The sequence below is a fragment of the Notolepis coatsorum genome, assembly GCF_963971535.1.
Source record: "Notolepis coatsorum genome assembly, chromosome: 4".
Lineage (NCBI taxonomy): Eukaryota > Metazoa > Chordata > Actinopteri > Aulopiformes > Paralepididae > Notolepis > Notolepis coatsorum.
In genome coordinates this window covers 61,092,261-61,111,239 of record NC_140168.1, presented here as the reverse complement: position 1 = coordinate 61,111,239, position 18,979 = coordinate 61,092,261, and the positions used below count along the sequence as shown (strand labels likewise).

Sequence of the window (18,979 nt, the reverse complement as noted above, 5' to 3'; positions counted from 1 at the left end):
AGGCTGTGAGTGTGTAGTTTAAATACTGCTGGTAGGATAGGCTGTGAGTGTGTAGTTTAAATACTACTGGTAGGATAGGCTGTGAGTGTGTAGTTTAAATACTACTGGTAGGATAGGCTGTGAGTGTGTAGTTTAAATACTACTGGTAGGATAGGCTGTGAGTGTGTAGTTTAAATACTGCTGGTAGGATAGGCTGTGAGTGTGTAGTTTAAATACTACTGGTAGCATAGGCTGTGAGTGTGTAGTTTAAATACTACTGGTAGGATAGGCTGTGAGTGTGTAGTTTAAATACTACTGGTAGGATAGGCTGTGAGTGTGTAGTTTAAATACTGCTGGTAGGATAGGCTGTGAGTGTGTAGTTTAAATACTACTGGTAGGATAGGCTGTGAGTGTGTAGTTTAAATACTACTGGTAGCATAGGCTGTGAGTGTGTAGTTTAAATACTACTGGTAGGATAGGCTGTGAGTGTGTAGTTTAAATACTACTGGTAGGATAGGCTGTGAGTGTGTAGTTTAAATACTACTGGTAGGATAGGCTGTGAGTGTGTAGTTTAAATACTACTGGTAGGATAGGCTGTGAGTGTGTAGTTTAAATACTACTGGTAGGATAGGCTGTGAGTGTGTAGTTTAAATACTACTGGTAGGATAGGCTGTGAGTGTGTAGTTTAAATACTACTGGTAGGATAGGCTGTGAGTGTGTAGTTTAAATACTGCTGGTAGGATAAGCTGTGTGTGTAGTTTAAATACTACTGGTAGGATAGGCTGTGAGTGTGTTGTTTAAATACTGCTGGTAGGATAGGCTGAGTGTGAGTGAGTGAGTGAGTGAGTGAGTGAGTGAGTGAGTGAGTGAGTGAGTGAGTGAGTGAGTGAGTGAGTGAGTGTGACATTGCCGGTCTGAGGCGACGACAGTCTGTTAATTTTTTATACATTTTTTTTAATCTTTTTTTCCCTCCTTTTTTCCGTTTTTCTCCCATCCCAATGTTAGTCGTTATGCCAATTCCCAATGCCCTTCCTGGTCGCTGCGCACCTACCCCCTACAGTCGGTCTGGGAGAGTGGAGGCTATCACATGCTTCCTCCGACACATGTGTAGCCAATCAACCGCTTCTTTTCACCTGGCAGCGCGGACTCTCACTGGGAGAGTGTAATGTGTGGAAGGATCACACTACCTCACCCAGATTCTTCCCTTGCTGTGCAGGCGCCCCGACTGAACTGTAGGAGTCACTGTTTACAACGACCAGGACCCACCCACCAGCTTCCCACCCACTGACACTGCCAATTGTGTCAGCACGGACGGTCGACCAAGCCGGAGGTACCGCTGTGAAGGATGTCGAGGTTTTTCAAGGTGTATATGTTAAATATTGGTGGATGACAGCATCTAAAGGTGCCAGGTCAGAGAGGTAGATGTGGTGGTGGAGGCAGTCAGAGAGAGACGGTGTGTTTAGCAGCAGTCAGAGTGTTACCAGCAACAATGGGGCATGTAGCTTCAAGGTCATTCGTCATCTTGATAAGCATTGAAAGTGCAGACAGGCAGAGACGTTTAGTGTGTGGAAGGTGAACAGCAGTTGTCATGACAGCGCGTCACATAGTAATGAGGAGAGGGGCGGGCCTGTCGTTGCTATGGCGAGAATAATATAATGCGAGTTCTTCCGGGTGTAAGTGAGATTCAGCTACGACACACAGAGGAGAAGCGTTTGATCAGAGACTTTGAGACGGCTCCCTCCTCCCCTCGCAAAAGGGGGAGGGGGGGCAGCAATGAAGAGTGCCACGACGACAGGCTTTTGGAATAACCACCAGGCCGCGATGACCACCGAGCGGGGTGAAAGGAGAGATCATTAGAATAACGAATTTACCGTAATTCCTCTAATAGTAACCCCGGCTTGTATTTGTTTCAACTGTAGCGGGTACCAGGCTTGTATTAGGAGGAGGCCTGTATAAGAGGGAGGCCTATATTTCAAATTTTCAAACGGATCATAATGAATAAATCAACATTTTGTGTCAGTTTGAACCCAGTAAAATGTACTGGGTTCATTTATTGAAACCAAGTACTGTATGAAATAGTAAACAGTGCAATTACAGGTGGTCACTGGTCATTTCAACGTTTTCAAAGTGAAATCAAGTAACTAGCTCAGTATGCAGCTCAGTATATTAGTAACCCGGCTTGTATTAGGAGGCCGGCTTATAATTGCTTAGCTCAAGAGCGCACCCGCCATTAATAGAGACCCGGCTTGTATTTGAGACCCGGTTACTATTAGAGGAATTACGGTAGTTCATTTCAAAGACTCTTCAAGGACAATTACAGAATTGGTTTCCATCTGATTACAGAGGCTTTGTTTATGTAATAAACAACGTGTTCCAAGAAAGGTACTACGCTAGGGATGGGTACCTTTCACATTTGAACCGATACCGGTACCTGTGAATCGATACCGGTACCCAACGGTACCTTTTTTCGGTACTTTAGTCTCAAGAAATTTAATTTACCTACCTCAGTCGTAAAAAAAAAATCCAAACTTCAAATAACTACAATTTCGACAGTTTTCGGCTCGTCATTGCTCCGACTGCTTTGTTGTTGAATCAAGTCAAATCCTAGGTAAGCATATATTGTGCGTGTGAACGTTGACATGAAAAAAAAAGTTAAAAAAAAAAAAAAAAAAAAAAAGGGAAAAAAATAATACATTTTTTTATTCGGTTTCTCACTTGATTCGATACTCTGTAGTACCGACGTGTTTCGGTTCGGTACCTCAAAAGTACAGAATTCGGTACCCATCCCCGTCAAGTGTCGCATTCTTATGATTACGGATGGCATTAAAGGGGAATGATTGTACAGCCAGTATGAGAAGACGTCGGAGAAATAAACACAACGCAGAAACTACACGAGCCAACAGATGAAGAGGTGATAAGTGGCTGATTATGATCAGAATCTTACATCTGGCAGTTGGATTCGATCCCACTGTCTCTGCGGTGGTACAGACGCTTAGTCCGCTACGCTACTCGGCCGCCTGACAGTCGGTTCATTTTTTTTTTTTTTTTTTTTATTGGTATTTTTCCCCCTCCATTTTCCTCCGATTTTCTCCCATCCCAATGTTAGTCGTATGCCAATTCCCAGTCCCTTCCTGGTCGCTGCGCTTTACCCCCCACAGTCAGATCATTTGGGAGAGTGGAGGCTACCACGTGCTTCCTCCGACACACGTCCAGCCAATCAGCGCTTCTTTTCACCTGGCAGCGCGGATTCTCATTGAGAGGGCGTAGCGTGTGGGAGGACCACACTATCCCCCTCACGTCCAATCCGCGCTTAGCAGGCGCCCCGACCGAACTGTAGGAGTCGCTGTTTACAACGACCCGGACCCACCCCGCCAGCTTCTCCCACCCTCTGATACAGCCAATTGTATCAGTGCAGACGGCCAGCCAAGCTGGTGACAACCCCGGAGCTGTGAGCTGGATTCGAACAGGCGAACCAAGCTCACAGCTCCGGGGCTGGTGACGAACGCAATCTCCGCTCGACCACCTAACCGCCCCTGACAGTCGGTTCATTTTAAGTTCATGTGCCAAATCAGATTTCTTGCTCTCCTCTTGCTGTATCCAATTGCTCCTATTGCTCAGGGATTGCATCAGGCGACAGTCAGACTCATCCGAAAGAAGTCGACCTGCCAATCAAGACTAATAAAAAATTTTGAAAGACAGTTTTCTTTTTTTTAAGAAGCTCTTTCATCTACCAGCCAGGAGGCGTCAGAGAGACGGGGAAGCTCAGGCTGGAATGATGAAATCGGTACCTACCTGATGCCCTCTGGGTCTTTGTGTCCCTAGGGATGACCACTTGCTCGTTCTCCTCCAGGTCGCTCTCTGATTTTTCTTCGTCATCGTCCGACCAGGGGTTGCGTTTCTTGATCTTCTTGGTGGCGGAACCCTTGGGCGTGGGCGGTTTCTTCCCTCTGGGAGTACCTGCCATCCAAGGAGAAAGAAAAAAGAAGGATATTATGTAGATTCTTCCTGGGGCTGTGCGGGTTTGTTAAATGTAATGGTGAACTATGCAAACTGTTTACATTTGGGGAGCCTGCAAGTAGTTTACAAAAATAAATCTACTATATATGTAATTCTTAGAGGCACTGTGAACGAAATTAAAGCCTAGAAGTACTTCTTTTTTACTGAATAGTAAATGTGTTTGTAAACAAAATTGCGAGCCCTGCCATTGTGAACAACAATAATAGTGAAACAGTAACTTTTCAGGTAGCTTTCTAGTTTGTTTATTTATGCAAATATGCCAATTAATCACTAAGTTTCTACATTCTGACTTCCTACAAGGAAAAATCTGATAAAACAGCCCGTCAACTCAGAGTTCCTAGTTGCAAACTTGCGTAGGATTTCTCAACCCCCAGTTCAAGCCTCAGTCAAGTCATTTCAACATGGCCACCCACATCGCATGAGGCCAGGAAGCCGTCATGAAATCATAGTCCTAAGAAAGAGGAGACCCAGGGCTTTCGATGGACGTCTAAATTTCATAAAACTACACTACCCAGCTCACACCAGTTGCATACAAACGTAGGCCAACCATTTTTATTTTACAAATATTGACGTGAAAATCTTGTTTATATCTCGATTTGGGCTGATCCATAGATGTATGACTTGGCCATAATAAGGTAATTTATAGGCCTGATATTCTATATTCATATTTCAAATTACATGTGTCCGGATGGCAAAATTCAGTACTGTATCTACGTACATAAACCCCTTTAAATCCCCTGCCCTTTGTTCATTTGCTTAGATGTTTAGTACACTTGATCTCAAGAAGGTGCTGAGCTTAGTGGCAATTTTCACTTTTGGTCAAGGTTAGCATGGTGTTATTCACCGTCAAAGATGATAAAAATAATAACACTCAAGCATAGTAACAGACACACTATTTCTGATACTGGGAATACATTCCCTGAGGTTCATAGATGTTCCTAGATACGAAGAACATGCAAATGGACCTTGTAGAAGTGGAGCCATTTTCCTTTTACTTGGATATGTACTTTTAGGCGAATTATCTGAAAATATGGCTAGGGCTTAAGAGGTTAACATGTGTAAGTATATTAGCAATATGTCATTGTAAACCGTCGTTGTGAGTTGTACTTCATGCAGGACAAGTTGTAAAAAGAAATTGCCATAAAAGTTTAGCGTGAGCAGCCATATTTTTCCGGCTTTGTAGCTCAAACACACGCAGGTTAGAGATGACGCATTTTCCACTTCCAACATCACACCTCCAACCATAAACGAATGCAGCAGAGGACTGTGTGACTGTGTGTGACTGTGTGTGACTGTGTGTGTGTGTGTGTGTGTGTGTGTGTGTGTGTGTGTGTGTGTGTGTGTGTGTGTGTGTGTGTGTCTGTGTGTGTCATTCGAAGATGATTCAAGGTGTTTTGCTGAGGAGGGGTTAGTGGCTGGTGCTGGCAGCTGACCTGGCTCCTTTGGCTCCTTTGGCTCCTTTGGCTCCTTCGGGTCCTTCTTCTCCCTCTTGACGCGTGGGGCCTTGGGGGTCTTGGCTGAAGCAGAGGAGTTCAGAGAGTTCTCCCCCGTGCCTCCTCCCTCCCCGCCCAGCTCGTCATCAAACTCAATCTTCAACGCCAAGTCATCACCCTGAAAAACAGAGAAAATTATAAATAAAGATACATCAATTAAAAACATCTTGGAGTTTCGTAAAGCCATTGATTTTGGTATCAGATAGCAGCCTGTTACCAAGCTAGAATAGGATTATCATAGATTGGTTATTGTAGAATTTCACCAATATTGTTGTTTATTGTTTAAAAGGATCCCCATTAGCTGTCACCTAAGTGGCGAGCTAGTCTTCCTGGGGTCCACACAGAAAGACAACAGAAAACACAAAACATAACAACATGAGATACATATGACAATCACAATTAACAATGATAATCTAAAAACAGTAAAACATTGTAGACATCATTAGAATCAGAATATTTTGCTCACATATTTAAGTAGTGCATTCTCAGGTGGTATTTGAAAGACACTTTACTATTCAATTTACTTATGTTCAGTGGGCAGTTATTCCAATGATTGATGACACGATAAACAACAGTCCTCTTTAAAGCATTTGATTTTGGACGTGGTAACATAATCTGTCCGTCATCAGCTGACCTAGTAAAATAAGAATGAACCTGACTGCATCTGACAATTTGTTTGTATAAGAAAACAGGTTGAGATGAAAAGACAGTGTTCCTGAAAAATTTAACTGTGTTGAAAACCAGCCTATTCTCTACTGTTAACCATGAGAGTTGCCGGTGCATAGTTATAGTGTTTGTTCTCATGGAACAATGTAAAACTAACCTTGCAGCTCTGTTCTGGGCAGTTTGCAATTTTTTTAGTTGACCTTTGGATGCAGAGGACCATACTGGTGCACAATAATCTAGGTGACATAAAATGTAAGATTTCGCCACCTGTCCCACAATATATGTAGGGACATAAGAAAGACATTTCCTCACAATGGAGATACCACTCCCCATCTTCTTCACTATGGTATCAATGTGTTCTGCCCACGACAGCTGGCTATCAATTATTATGCCCAGTAATTTTACTTTATTTACCTGTTCTATGGGTTTGTCAGACACGTTCAAACTCATTTTTGGTATTGATGACAATTTATGACTCGAACCCAAGATAATTGATTTGGTTTTTGAGATGTTTAGTACCAACTTATTCCGTTTTATCCAATCAAACACCATATTTAACTCAGCTGATAAAACATTGTCCAGTTCACTGACAGTTTTTGCAGCATAGTACAATGTGGAATCATCAGCATACATTTGTACAGTTGCTTTACACAGAACTGATGGTAAGTCGTTTGTGAAGATGGCGTATAGGAGTGGTCCTAGGCAGCTCCCTTGCGGGACCCCGCAGTCTAAGACCTTAGAGTGAGACCAGCTGCCAGTGTAATAAACCCTTTGTGTCCTACTTGTGAGATAACTCTTCATAAATATGATGGCTGTTGGACAAAACCCATAGCATTTTAGTTTACCGATGAGCAGATCATGGTCTATGACATCGAATGCAGCACTAAAATCAAGTAATACTGCACCAGTCATCTTTGAGTTATCAATTTCCTTGAGCCAGTCATCTGTCATTACTGTAAGGGCAGAACAAGTGGAATGATTAGGTTTGTAAGCATGTTGAAAACTTGTGTTCAATCCATTACAGTCAAAGTAATCCTGTATTTCTGAGTGGACTATTCTCTCCATCAGTTTACTGAGAACTGGGAGAATAGCGATAGGTCTACTGTTCTTCCCAGTGAGTGCTAGTCTGCCATCTTTAGGTAAGGGAATAATTTTACCATCTTTCCAGACTAAAATACAACACCAAGAGCCATGTGTAACATGTCGGTAAAGAGATTACATTTTCTGCCTTATGTTCAGAAGGATGTTTGAATTCTTTAAATGGGGAAAAAGGTAGATTATAGATCAGTTTTGTCCAGTCACCTTAACCAACTGGTCCAAGTCTACACTGTGAAGGAATCCTTGTTTTTCAATGTGTATATAATGTAAATATCTGCATTATAATGTAAATATCTGCAGATGACGGCATCTACCCGTAGATATTAGTTGTAAGAGGACAGTATCAGTCACTATGTCTGGCTCCAGTGAGGCTGCAGACGAGGGCCTGTTATCAGCTGAGCTCTCAAGCGAGCCAAGGTCATTGTATGCAGCGGCACTGGGCTCTCACATGGTGGTGTGGTCACATCGTTTAGTGTGTCAAAGACTAGACTGCTGTTGCCATGGTAGCGTGTCCCTTAGTAACGAGAAGAGGGGGCGGGACCCCGTTGCTAGGGAAAACACGTTATGAGCCATGAGTTTTCCGGGGTAAGTTAGGTCGCTTTCACACAGGGGCTGTTTGGTCCGGACTATCGGACCAGAATTCGATAGTCCGGTTTTTCGGATTTGTGTGAATGCGCGTCGAACTCGGTCCTCGGACCAAACACACAAACTCTGGTCCGACCAAAAACATAGGTCTCGGTTCGCTTCATTGGACCAAACGCGGACCAAATATAGGAAGTGCTTATTATTATTACCACTGCGCGCGGCATTCACTGCAAAACAAGCACACTGCATCTATCTATCTCTCTATCTCTCTATCTATCTCTCTATCTATCTATCTAACTGTGCATCTTGGGTAGAAGGAAGAAAAAAACGCGGCTTATTATTAAACAAAACAAGCACACTGTACGCATATGGGCAGAAGACCATATGCAACACGGTGTACAAGTTGTTTAGCGAGAGGATGGTGGTAATGGGCTTAAATAGAACAATGTCACGTCAAAATAAAAAACTCCACCTCCGCTGATCTGGAGGGCTCGCAGTCCACACACAGACACACGCGCTCGCAGCCACACACACACACATTTCCACTCTCTATTGTCCAATAGACGAGCGCCATTTTTGACCGCGTGACATTGTTCAGAAAGTTTTGGTGCGCCTGACAAATTGCTGTGTAAATGCAGACGAACCAAATGATGAATGCAACAATGTTGCAACTTCACCACCAGAACCGCACCGAGTCCACCAAAACTATATGTGAAAGCACCTTTAGATTGAGACACGACGCACAGGCGAGCAGACGCGTTGATCAGAGACTTTGAGATGCCTCCTCCCCTCGCGGTGGGGGGGGGCAGGAATGACGTGCCACATCATCGCTAGCTTCGGCTAACAGGGAATGGTTGTTGGCTACGACAAGGCCCAGAACCATTGGACTAATAGCATAAGAGACGGTGGAGAAGAATGAATTAAGACTGTTCAAGGACATTACAGAATTGGTTACATCTGGTACGAGGCTTTGTTTATGGAATAACCTACGTTTTTCCCAAGAAAGGTACCACGTTTGCCAGTGTCGAATTCTTCTGATTACGGATTGCATTAACGGGGATGAAACAGTTGTACAGCCAGTATGAGAAGGTCGACTTCGGAGTAAGGCCATGGTTACACTGGGGAATACAGCAACGTTTTTGTTGCTGAATGATTATGTTTGCTGTCCAAGTTAAAAAGAAATGCCGGTTTGGCAGGAAAACGCGTTGTCCTACTGGCAACGCTGAAAAGGTGTTTCCGTTTTGGATACTCGCCAAAACTCGCAGACAATGGTGCCATGTAATCTGCGTGAGCCGGATACGGAGCCGTTGTTGCTCAACGCACATGCGCAGTAGAGACCTGCACGGTTATTTCCAGTGTTTACAGCAGAGCTGTCCCAAGTAGTAGGCTACCATGTGTTGTCAAGTTATTGTTATAAGGAGCCCAGTCCAAGCTACAACAGTCTGCATTCCCTTAACAATTGTTTGTATTGAGCCGTATTGTATTGTACCCATTCTGCAATCTGTTAAATAAAGTTTACATCCATTCATTCTGCTAGCATTAACGTTACCAAGCTGCTAGCCACAATGCTATACTGTTATAATGGCATATACCAAGCACGTAAGCTAACAAACTTCGCTGCTAGCCACAATGCTATACTGTTATACTGGCATATCCCAATCACGTTAGCACGTAAGCTAACAAAATCGGCGACGATCTTTTTGTGAGACTAAACTCCGCTCTTGGTGGTCAATTGTGTTGATGTTAGTCTTGTTTCATCAACAAATGAGAGGCAGAACACACAGTGAATGTATCCGTTTTGTTTATTGTACTTTTATTGCACTTTCTTTGCTGAAAAATAAATGTTACGTTGGCTAAATGGCTCACGCGAGGCATTTAAAGATGGTGGATTGTTGATTTTTAGCAGGAAGTGTATTGGCACATTCAACTTTTCTGATTGGTTGAAAATGCCCTTCATGTTTGAACTACATCGCCACCTACTGCCACCTACTGCTTTGGCATTGTACTACATGTATATACATCACTGTGCTCAGAAGGCAAAAACTATGTCTAACTTGCCTGCCATTACGTTGCGTTCTGAAAAGCGAAACGGACCCTGAAAACGAAACGAAAACTGGCCATAGTGTAACCGCAGCCGAAGAGATAAACACAATGCAGAAACTTCACGAACACAGGTGACGAGATGATACTGGCTGATTATGACCGAAATCTATCAACTGTTTAGTAGAAGTAATGGATTGGATCAGTGCTTGATATCAGTCCATACATAATGTTTAGTACTGAATCTCTATACATACTTATATACAGTATTTATTAAGATATATATATATATACAGTATATATCATTTATTTTTCCTATTCTCCTTGTCTTGTGACCCCAATGTTATTGTTATGTCTGTTGATATGTTGTTAACACTTTGATTGCCTAAGGCTAAATTCATGATATACCATAGGTTGCCAGCTCTATTTGTCTATGGATAAGTACCCCTTCTTTGCAGGGCTATAACTTTTTAAATTCTATTGCTAAATTGCCATTATTATGGCCCATTCAAAGTCCTATATGTATTGTTCATTGTGTAGCAACGTTAAACTTTTTCATTCACATATTCATAGTAAAATATGGTCTAATGTATAAGTATGTTTTCATCTCTTTCTGCAGCTTTCTCCAGAACGTGATCTATAGCCCCAAATGCATTATATTGATGATGAAATACAGTTTGATGGCAATCGGCGCGATATAAAATTTTTCAATTGGACGTACTTCTAGAAGTTTCTACGTATCATCTGATGATGACCGGATGGGCGGGGGATCGTTTATAATTCCGTGGGCAGCGTTATATCATTCATCTAGTGTGGGTCATATGTTCATCAGAGCAGTTTATATCGAACACGTTCAAAAATAACGCTGAATCTTACCGTATCTTCCTCACGCCGTTGGACGATCAGCGTGGTGTAGACCGTTTTCGATTATGGGATGTTTATCCAGATGAACCATTTTCAGGTTGTATAATACTATATACGTCCAAATAACGTTGTTTATTGAGTTAGGGCGAGCGATTGATCATCCAGTGTGTTGAGATGGAGTCCGGCTACCGATCGCGAGTGCCCGGAGCACATAGGATGAGCACTTCCTGTTTGGCGAGCCCCTCCCTCTTGGCCGATCTGCCACCAGATGGCGCTCTCGAACCGTTAAACGGTTGATGGGAGCTCACCAGTACATCTCAGGGCTCCGGAAAGAAAATATGATTTCGATCACAGATTTTTGAAATATTGATATCAAAGACGAGTTACGGCGTCTTCGGCACCTTGAGCATGGCGGGGAAGGACGCCTAAAAACGTCTTCCGGCAGCCAAAGTGTTAATATTTTATGTATTTGATTTAATTTGTCATGTCTTATTTTATTTATTTATTCCTTCAATTATTCTTTAAATTATTGTTATTGTATTATGGTATGTCTTGTTATATGTAAAAAATAAAATAAAAAACTTGATCACAAAAAGAAAAGGTTTAGTACTGAAGTGTTGGTTACCTTCTTCTTCCTGGCAACCTTCTTGGTAGCATCAGACTTCATGGCCTGAGTGGGCGGCTCCACCCTGCGTCCGAACGGCGAGGGCAGGGTCTCCTCCAGGTGCAGCTTCTTGGCCTTGGGCTTGCCCACCTTGCCCTTCACCAGCTTGGGGACTTTGCCGGCGGCCTGCTCGTCACGCTCCCGAGCCTCCAGGTTCTGTTCCAAGAGAGGAACAAAGGAGGCCAATTAACCCTTTCACTACCAAATGGTTAACCCTTTCACTGCGACAACACAGAAGGTTAACCATTTCACTGCCACACGACAAAGGGTTAACCCTTTCACAACCACACTACAGAGGGTTAACCCTTTCACAACCACACTACAGACGGTTAACCGGTTAAGTGTGGTAGTGAAAGGTTAACCTTCTGTAGTGTGGTAGTGAAGTACTAATGTTGCTATAGTGACTTGAGAACAGTGTGGATTCGTGTACACGCTCACTTTGCGTCCCTCCACAGCCATACTTTACTAACATTGATGTACATTACTAAATATATAGATTGGTATAATAATAATTATAATAATCTTTATTTGTATAGCACCTTTCTAATACAAGGATACAAAAGGAGAAATAATGGTAATAGAAATAAATAATAATAATAATAATAATAATAATGTAAAATACAACACAATATAAAACCGAGGAACAAGAACAATAAATATACAGAAATACAAGATAATATAAAAACAAGTAAAATTTAAGTCTGGAACTTTGCATGTTGTTGATATGTCTCTGCACTGTAATCCGAGACAAATCCCTAAACATTCCCTGTATTTGGCAAGCAGAGACAGCCAAAGTAAACCTAGCAAGTATTAGCAATAGTATTCCACACTTCTCCCAAACCCCAGCATTCCCAGACACCCTGGACCAACAGTGACCATCCAAATAATGTTCTTTCCTTCAGCATGTCAGGCAATCAAATGCAATGATGTCACTGCATCACATTACCCTTCCTTTGAGAGCTCATAATTCACTGCATCGAATGTAGGAGAATTCCTCTTAAAACCCTATTCAACCTGGATTAGTTTTACACAGGGAGTTCCTGGAACTGTAATTATTTATTACCAATAGCATCTGTAATTGTAAAAACATTACATGCGGTGGCGAGCAGAGAGTGGATCATGACGTTATACATGTACATCCAGGCTAAGGGCAGTCATTTGAGGGAAATGACAGTGATCGTTTTGTTTATCCAGTATGGTCTGCTAATACATTACAGTATTAATCCAGCAGGAATAGAGCTAGTGAAGTGAAAGCCTTACGTCCAGCTCCTCGATGAAGACGGCCAGGTCCTCCTTCCACAGGTCGTCTGAGGACTTCCTCTCCACGTCGCTCAGCTCTCCTCTCTGGACAAACGCACAGCCACTTGGTCAATGTGAACTAGGGCTAACCTCGACTAGTCGAATAATCGATCGAAAGGAGCCGTAGTCGACTGCCAGCCTCTTAAGTCTAATACAAAAGAAAATTATTATCTTTTATAAAAAAAACATTTGGGATCATTCTTTTCAAAAGCAAAGAGGCCTAGAAGCGTGTCTAACGCTAATGGCACGCATACCAGCGAGGCTAACTGCCTAAGAAAACGGGCACAGAGGCACTGAAAGAGGATTTCACCCATCTAATGAACACACTAGAGTAGACAAATATCAAGATGTATCCATCAGTGGACCAATTGCATGCTTTCGCAGGACAAGAAGCCTTCATTCGACTTAACCCATTCAGTGCCAACCACGAGTATAGTCGGGTTAACTCGCCATCACTTGAGTGCCAATCACGAGTATAGTCGGATTTTAATCGTTATTTCTTTTATTAGCGATATCCATTAATTTTTCATCTATCCAGCCTGACGTTATCATTGGGAATGGGTCTGAGCTCGCAAAGGGCAAATACCGCCGCCTATCGTCTCCCAGATGGTATTGCACATCATTGGATTGGATTGGCTGGGACTGTGCATCAAAAAAATAAGTCCGGTCCAGGTTTTACTTCTCGGGCATGCAGCTGGATACTATTGCATTGACTGGGGGGGACTGGGAGCATCGTGGATTATGTGTTTTGGACTATAACGTTGGATCAATGGACATGATCGATATTTGGAATGGCGATCAGGAATTGGATTAATCTTTTTGCATCAGATGAGGTAAGGCCTTTATGTTACGAATCTTGGGGTAATCAGATGTTCCTTTCTCCGCCATCGGAGCGTGTGTGTGTGTGTGTGTGTGTGTGTGTGTGTGTGTGAGGTTCGCGCCGACCAAAGTAGGGAGAAGCGATTTTCAGACCCCGCTTCTCTTCGTTATACTATCGATAATCTAACGTTTATTTGAAAACGATTCATAAATCAGCCGAAGAATGACAACGTGTTGTGTGTATTCCACTAAAAGGCTATTATCGTGTCTTTATCTGGAATTACTAGAAATCTTTTTTTTCTCAATCAAATCTGAATGACTAGAAATCTCCAAAACTATACTCGTATTCAAAACGGTATAAAACGGAAATGTAACGATGAAAAAGCAATCCGTTTCGTACATGTGGACTTCAAGCAAGTCATTGATAAGCGACGGGTGTATTAGACCCATAGCCATAATTTAAGATATAGTTTAAGCGTTCACAAATATCCCCGTCCTCCCATTGATTAAAGCGCTGGCCTACAAGCCCTAATTTGGTCATATCCGGCCGGCTCTGAATGTGTTAAGCACCCCCCACAGCCCAAATGGAATGAAAAAAATAATATATATATATATATAAAAAATTGCATTCGGGGGGTAGTTTTTTGGCCAATCAAAGTCGACTATACAAATCCTTAGTCGGGGACAGGCCTACTGTGAGCAGTGTCAGATGCACTTCCTCTCGGAGCCGGCAGCTTCTCTTGTTCAAAGTGGGAGTGAAAGTTGCCCCATTTCGAGATTGTGTAGATGAGAAAATAGCAATCCCTATATTGCAATCCTTATCTCTATCCCCCCCCCCCCCCATCTACATAATTTCATTTATCTGTAATTAACATGACACAAGGATTCAGTGTCCTCTGATGACATCACGGGAGGAGATATTCAAACTCATTAATTCGCAATAACTGTCAAACTAAATTAGTGTGTGAAAAACAGGGATATGTGTGAGATTATGTGCAAATTAAATTGCAGTTTTTAGGTGAAGTACCCCTCTAAATTGTACATGGTTGAGTCCCCACGGTTTTCATTCCAAACGATCGCAGGATTTTCCTTAATGCACCTTTAAAACTTTGTAAAACACAGCAAGAAGCGGCGTTGTCTCCCAGTGCTGAAGGGCTGTGACCCGTCCTCCCTTTATGACTCCAGGGTTCTAGTGAACTGGAGGAAGTGAACGGTGGAGGATCCTGTACCTTGTGGTCCCTCTGCTTGAGCAGCTCGTCCACCTTCTCCTTGGAGAGACACCACAGCGGCATGTTGAGGATGTAGTTGAAGTTGGGTCCCGACGAGGAGCCAGAGTCCACCGAGGCGTCGCTGTCGTTGCCATCTCGGTCCTCGTCGTCCAGAGCCTGAGACGGAAACAACACTGACACTCAACAACCAACATGCTATTGTTTTCATATGCAATTGTGGAGAAAAATTGCCGAAGCTAATAACTTACTCAGTCCAAAGAGACTTGGTTTATACGATTTATTAACTCAATCAAAGTACAAATAGGTCAAGAGTTATTGCTGGATGACTCCAGGAGAGACACAGGCCTAGTACCCCCCCCCCCCCCCAAAGAGCTCCTAGAATCCAGTAAAACCTAGGTCTTTATAGTGAGAGAAGGGGATTTCTATTCTAGATCAAGCCAGGTATTGGGTTGGAGGGGGGCCAGGAGGCGTCTATTCTTATCCTAACGGATTTATGCTTCCGCGTTCGCATTTGGCCACTGACGTTTCTGGTGCGATCTGATTGGCCACTGACGTTTCTGGTCATGTGACATGTGCGCCCAATCGCGTGACGCGCCCATTTACGCCTCGAACAGCAGCAAACTACCTAACGCCTACCGGTAGTTTATCACTGGTTAAGCTTAGGCGACTCGTTCGAAGTTGGTTAAGGTTAGAGTTTGGAATCAGGGCTGGCGTTCTATCGCCCTGCTCTAAGACAAACTCTAACCTTAACCAACTTCGAAAGAGTGCATAAGCTTAACCGGCGAAAGAACTTGCCGTCACACGATTGGCGCGACCAGAAACGTCAGTGGCCAATCAGAGCGCAAAACGCGAACGCGGAAGCATAAATCCGTTAGGATAAGAATAGACACGGCCAGGAGGGGTGAGTTAGAAAGGGGGGGGGGTATCAGGTGAGAGACAAAAAGTGGATAAATGGGGGAGGGTAGACAGATTGGAGAGGTGTGGGGGTTGGAACATGACTGGGAGATTGTTTGAGGGGGGAGGGGATCATTATTCCACACTATACAGCCACTGAATCATTTCCAAAACAAACCCCCTACGAAAATCTGCAAGTGCTTACGGGGCCTTGGACATGATCACTTGTCCATAAACTGTACCTTTTCCTGAGCCTTGGTCCAGGCCATCACAGGGTCCGACTCGAAGCCTTTCTGGACCAGCATTCGGATCAGTTCCCGCTTGGACTTGTTCTCTGTTAGGAATCGGAGGGTGATAAATAGATAATACAGGTGCGTCGTGCAAAAGGAGAGGCGCACCGATACATGTACCAATATTCAACTGATCCTTTCATCATCACTGTACAGCATTTGTGCTGCTACTCAACTGTTGGCATCGGTGACATTAATCCATGTAGAGCACAAGCATGTTGAGCCTGGTGTCAGACAGACACCCAATACTACCATCAGTGCTACTGTGATGCAAGGTAAGATAAGATATTGCTTTATTGATCCCCTTGGGGAGATTCAGGCATCATAGCAGCATGGGGGAGGGAAGGTACAGGTAGTGGAAGACATGGTACAGGTCATAGAATTATCGTACAGTGGAGAAGTAAAAATAAAAATAGAATAAAAAGACAGTGTAAACAATATAACCATGTAATTAACTCTGGACATGTGCATATGGGCAACAAGGTGCAAGATGAAGGTATGTATGCCCTCTCGGTTATATTTGCCCTACAATAAATATAATTACAATATATAATCTAATAAACCAATAATCTAAATCGAATCTAATGCAGGTATCCCTGCAGCACGGCCACAAGGTTTGTGTAAAAAAAAAAAGAAGAAGCTGAGTTGTATACGTGCTCACCGATTGTGATCTTTCCTTCGATCTTCTCCAGCACAAAGCGCGCCTGGTTGGACAGTTTGGAGGCCTCTGCTCCCAGGTTGCCCATCAGCCAGTCCTTCCTCAGCTTGTAGTAGTTCAACCGCAGCTCGAAAAACTCCTTCAGGATGTCCGTGACCGAGTCGTAGCGCTTCAGGCAGCCCATGTGGTCGAACAACACCTGGGGGGGGGGGGGGGGGGGGGGGGGGGGGGGGGGGGGAGTGTTGACACGTTAACATTCATATTCAGATCGTGTTTATTCTTTACTCATTAGCCTATAGACATACATAAATAAGAATAAAACTAAAACAACATAGTATAACAAAGTAGCAAAAATAGATGAAAGAATTTCTCATGAAGGATTTTATTGATTTTTTTTTATGATTTAATCAATAAATGAATTGCATTTTCCACCTGCAATCATGCAGATGGACCTCTTTCAATGCAGTGTTCTCACCAGATATGCGCTTATCATCGACTAATCAACTTAAACGCCTAGTATTGGCTGAACAAGACCACAACAGCCAGTTAGTCATATCTGATCAACAAGACCACAACAGCCAGTTAGTCATATCTGATCAACAAGACCACAACAGCCAGTTGAAATTCAGCTATAGCACTGTTGGATATGTTTAGCTAATTAAAAGTGATAAAAGATTGGCTGGTGTCAGCCAGTTAGTCATCTCTAACCAACAAGACCAAAACAGCCAGTTGATCATCTATAATCAACAAGACCAAAACAGCCAGTTAGGCCTTGTCCAGACTAAAACGATCCGTTTCGTTTTCGTTTCGTTTTAAGGTTTCCGTGAAAACGTCTCAAGATAAGAGCATGCCACAAATTTACAAAATAAATGTCTTTCCGGTTTCTTTTCTTTTCTTTTGAAAACCCCCGACTGGAAGTGTTATAGTGTCTGTTGCTAGCAGCTTAACTTGTGTCAGCCGGTTCTGTGCTTTTCGAGCTAACGTAACGTCATTAGTTTCCAAAGGAGAGGAGAGAAAGACCGCGGCTCACATGCAGCTCAAACTACCCGTTGGAATAAATTAATTGATTGATGTTTAACTTGTCCCCGTGTGTGTCCAGTCATTTCGACTAGCAAACATTGTATTTAATGTAGGGTTGGGCGATATGACGATATTATATAAATATCGGGTACAGTTCATTAACTATACACTTTTTTAACGTATCGTGGATATCGTGATGTTTTGCCCAAGAGGATTGTGTCGCGTCAATCTGGTCCACACGTTCAAACTTTTGAACAACGCCAGCCCCACACACACACTACTGCATCAAAGTTACTACTTATGATTAACAAATGCATTCGTTTTGTGGCATTAACGTTATATAGTTACACGTTCAATAACATCAGCGTATTTACCCGAACATAGCAACGTCCGAGGACGACATAGATAGCAAGCATTACTCGTTCATATCTCAGCCCGTGCTGAGTAGTGCCCATTCTGCGGTCTGTTAATAAAGTTTTCAATCAGACAGATGTATGGAAAGGCTTTTATTATAACATTCGTTGCAGTAAAATCATTATGCCTCGTTTAGTCATGCTGCGGTGCGCTGGTAATCTAACTCATCGGCCGCAGGGAGCTACCGTTGTTGTTCAGCTCTCGTCAAAATCAATGGAGGACTATCTGGAAAGTAAAAAACGAATAGCGCTTGCCGATTGGTGCTAAGAACAGCAGGGCGGGTGCAAGCGGTGTGACGTAATTGGCAGACTCGACTGTCAATCAAAATTATTCTGTTGCCGGCTGAATGATTGAATGAATGAAAACGATAGGTTATGTAGATAACCTAGTTATATTAGTATTGGCTGAGCGTCCCGCTCTGAGCCTTATGAGATACCCCTTATCTCCTATGATACCTACTGTATCTCCCACGAACAACTACATGCACCCCACCTGTATGGGGCCCCGCCCCCATGGTGGCACCGCCCATATAACCGTGACTCTGGTCACCAAAACACCCTTCCTCGCCAAATCCCGTCCCAGGAAAAGATCCCTCAAGAGGGAACTCAGGGCCGCGCAGAGCGGGACGCTCAGCCAATACTAATATAATTATCGTTATATATCGTATTTGCTTTCGCGTCCCGCTCTGAGCCTTATGAGATATGGGGAAGAGCGGACGCGAGACCCGACAAATGTACCCCCTGAGGACCCGTAAGCCCACATCAAGGGGTGCGGGGAGCCCTGTCACCCCATCCTTCCTAATGAAGGGGGGGCGCAGTCAACTCCACCTGAATGCGAACAAGAGGGAACTAGAACCCCTTGAACACACCGTACAGGCGGAACCACGTGTGACTCAACACACTGTGGCCCATACCCATACACTCCTGCTACCCGACCAAAGGACAGGAAGC

General features: G+C 43.4%; 1 protein-coding gene across 2 annotated transcripts in view; it reads right to left on the bottom strand.

Annotated features, from left to right (window-relative positions):
• top2b (DNA topoisomerase II beta) overlaps nucleotides 1-18,979 on the bottom strand; it is a 98,021-nt gene that overhangs the window by 19,113 nt on the left and 59,929 nt on the right. For both annotated transcript variants that reach the window (XM_084313087.1, XM_084313088.1), the window contains exons 24-30: nucleotides 16,599-16,794; nucleotides 15,890-15,981; nucleotides 14,754-14,909; nucleotides 12,667-12,750; nucleotides 11,368-11,562; nucleotides 5,430-5,607; nucleotides 3,772-3,936 (exon numbers count right to left, since the gene is read on the bottom strand). In XM_084313087.1, coding sequence (XP_084169213.1) covers nucleotides 3,772-3,936; nucleotides 5,430-5,607; nucleotides 11,368-11,562; nucleotides 12,667-12,750; nucleotides 14,754-14,909; nucleotides 15,890-15,981; nucleotides 16,599-16,794 — 1,066 coding nt within the window. The remainder of the gene's footprint in view (nucleotides 1-3,771; nucleotides 3,937-5,429; nucleotides 5,608-11,367; nucleotides 11,563-12,666; nucleotides 12,751-14,753; nucleotides 14,910-15,889; nucleotides 15,982-16,598; nucleotides 16,795-18,979) is intronic.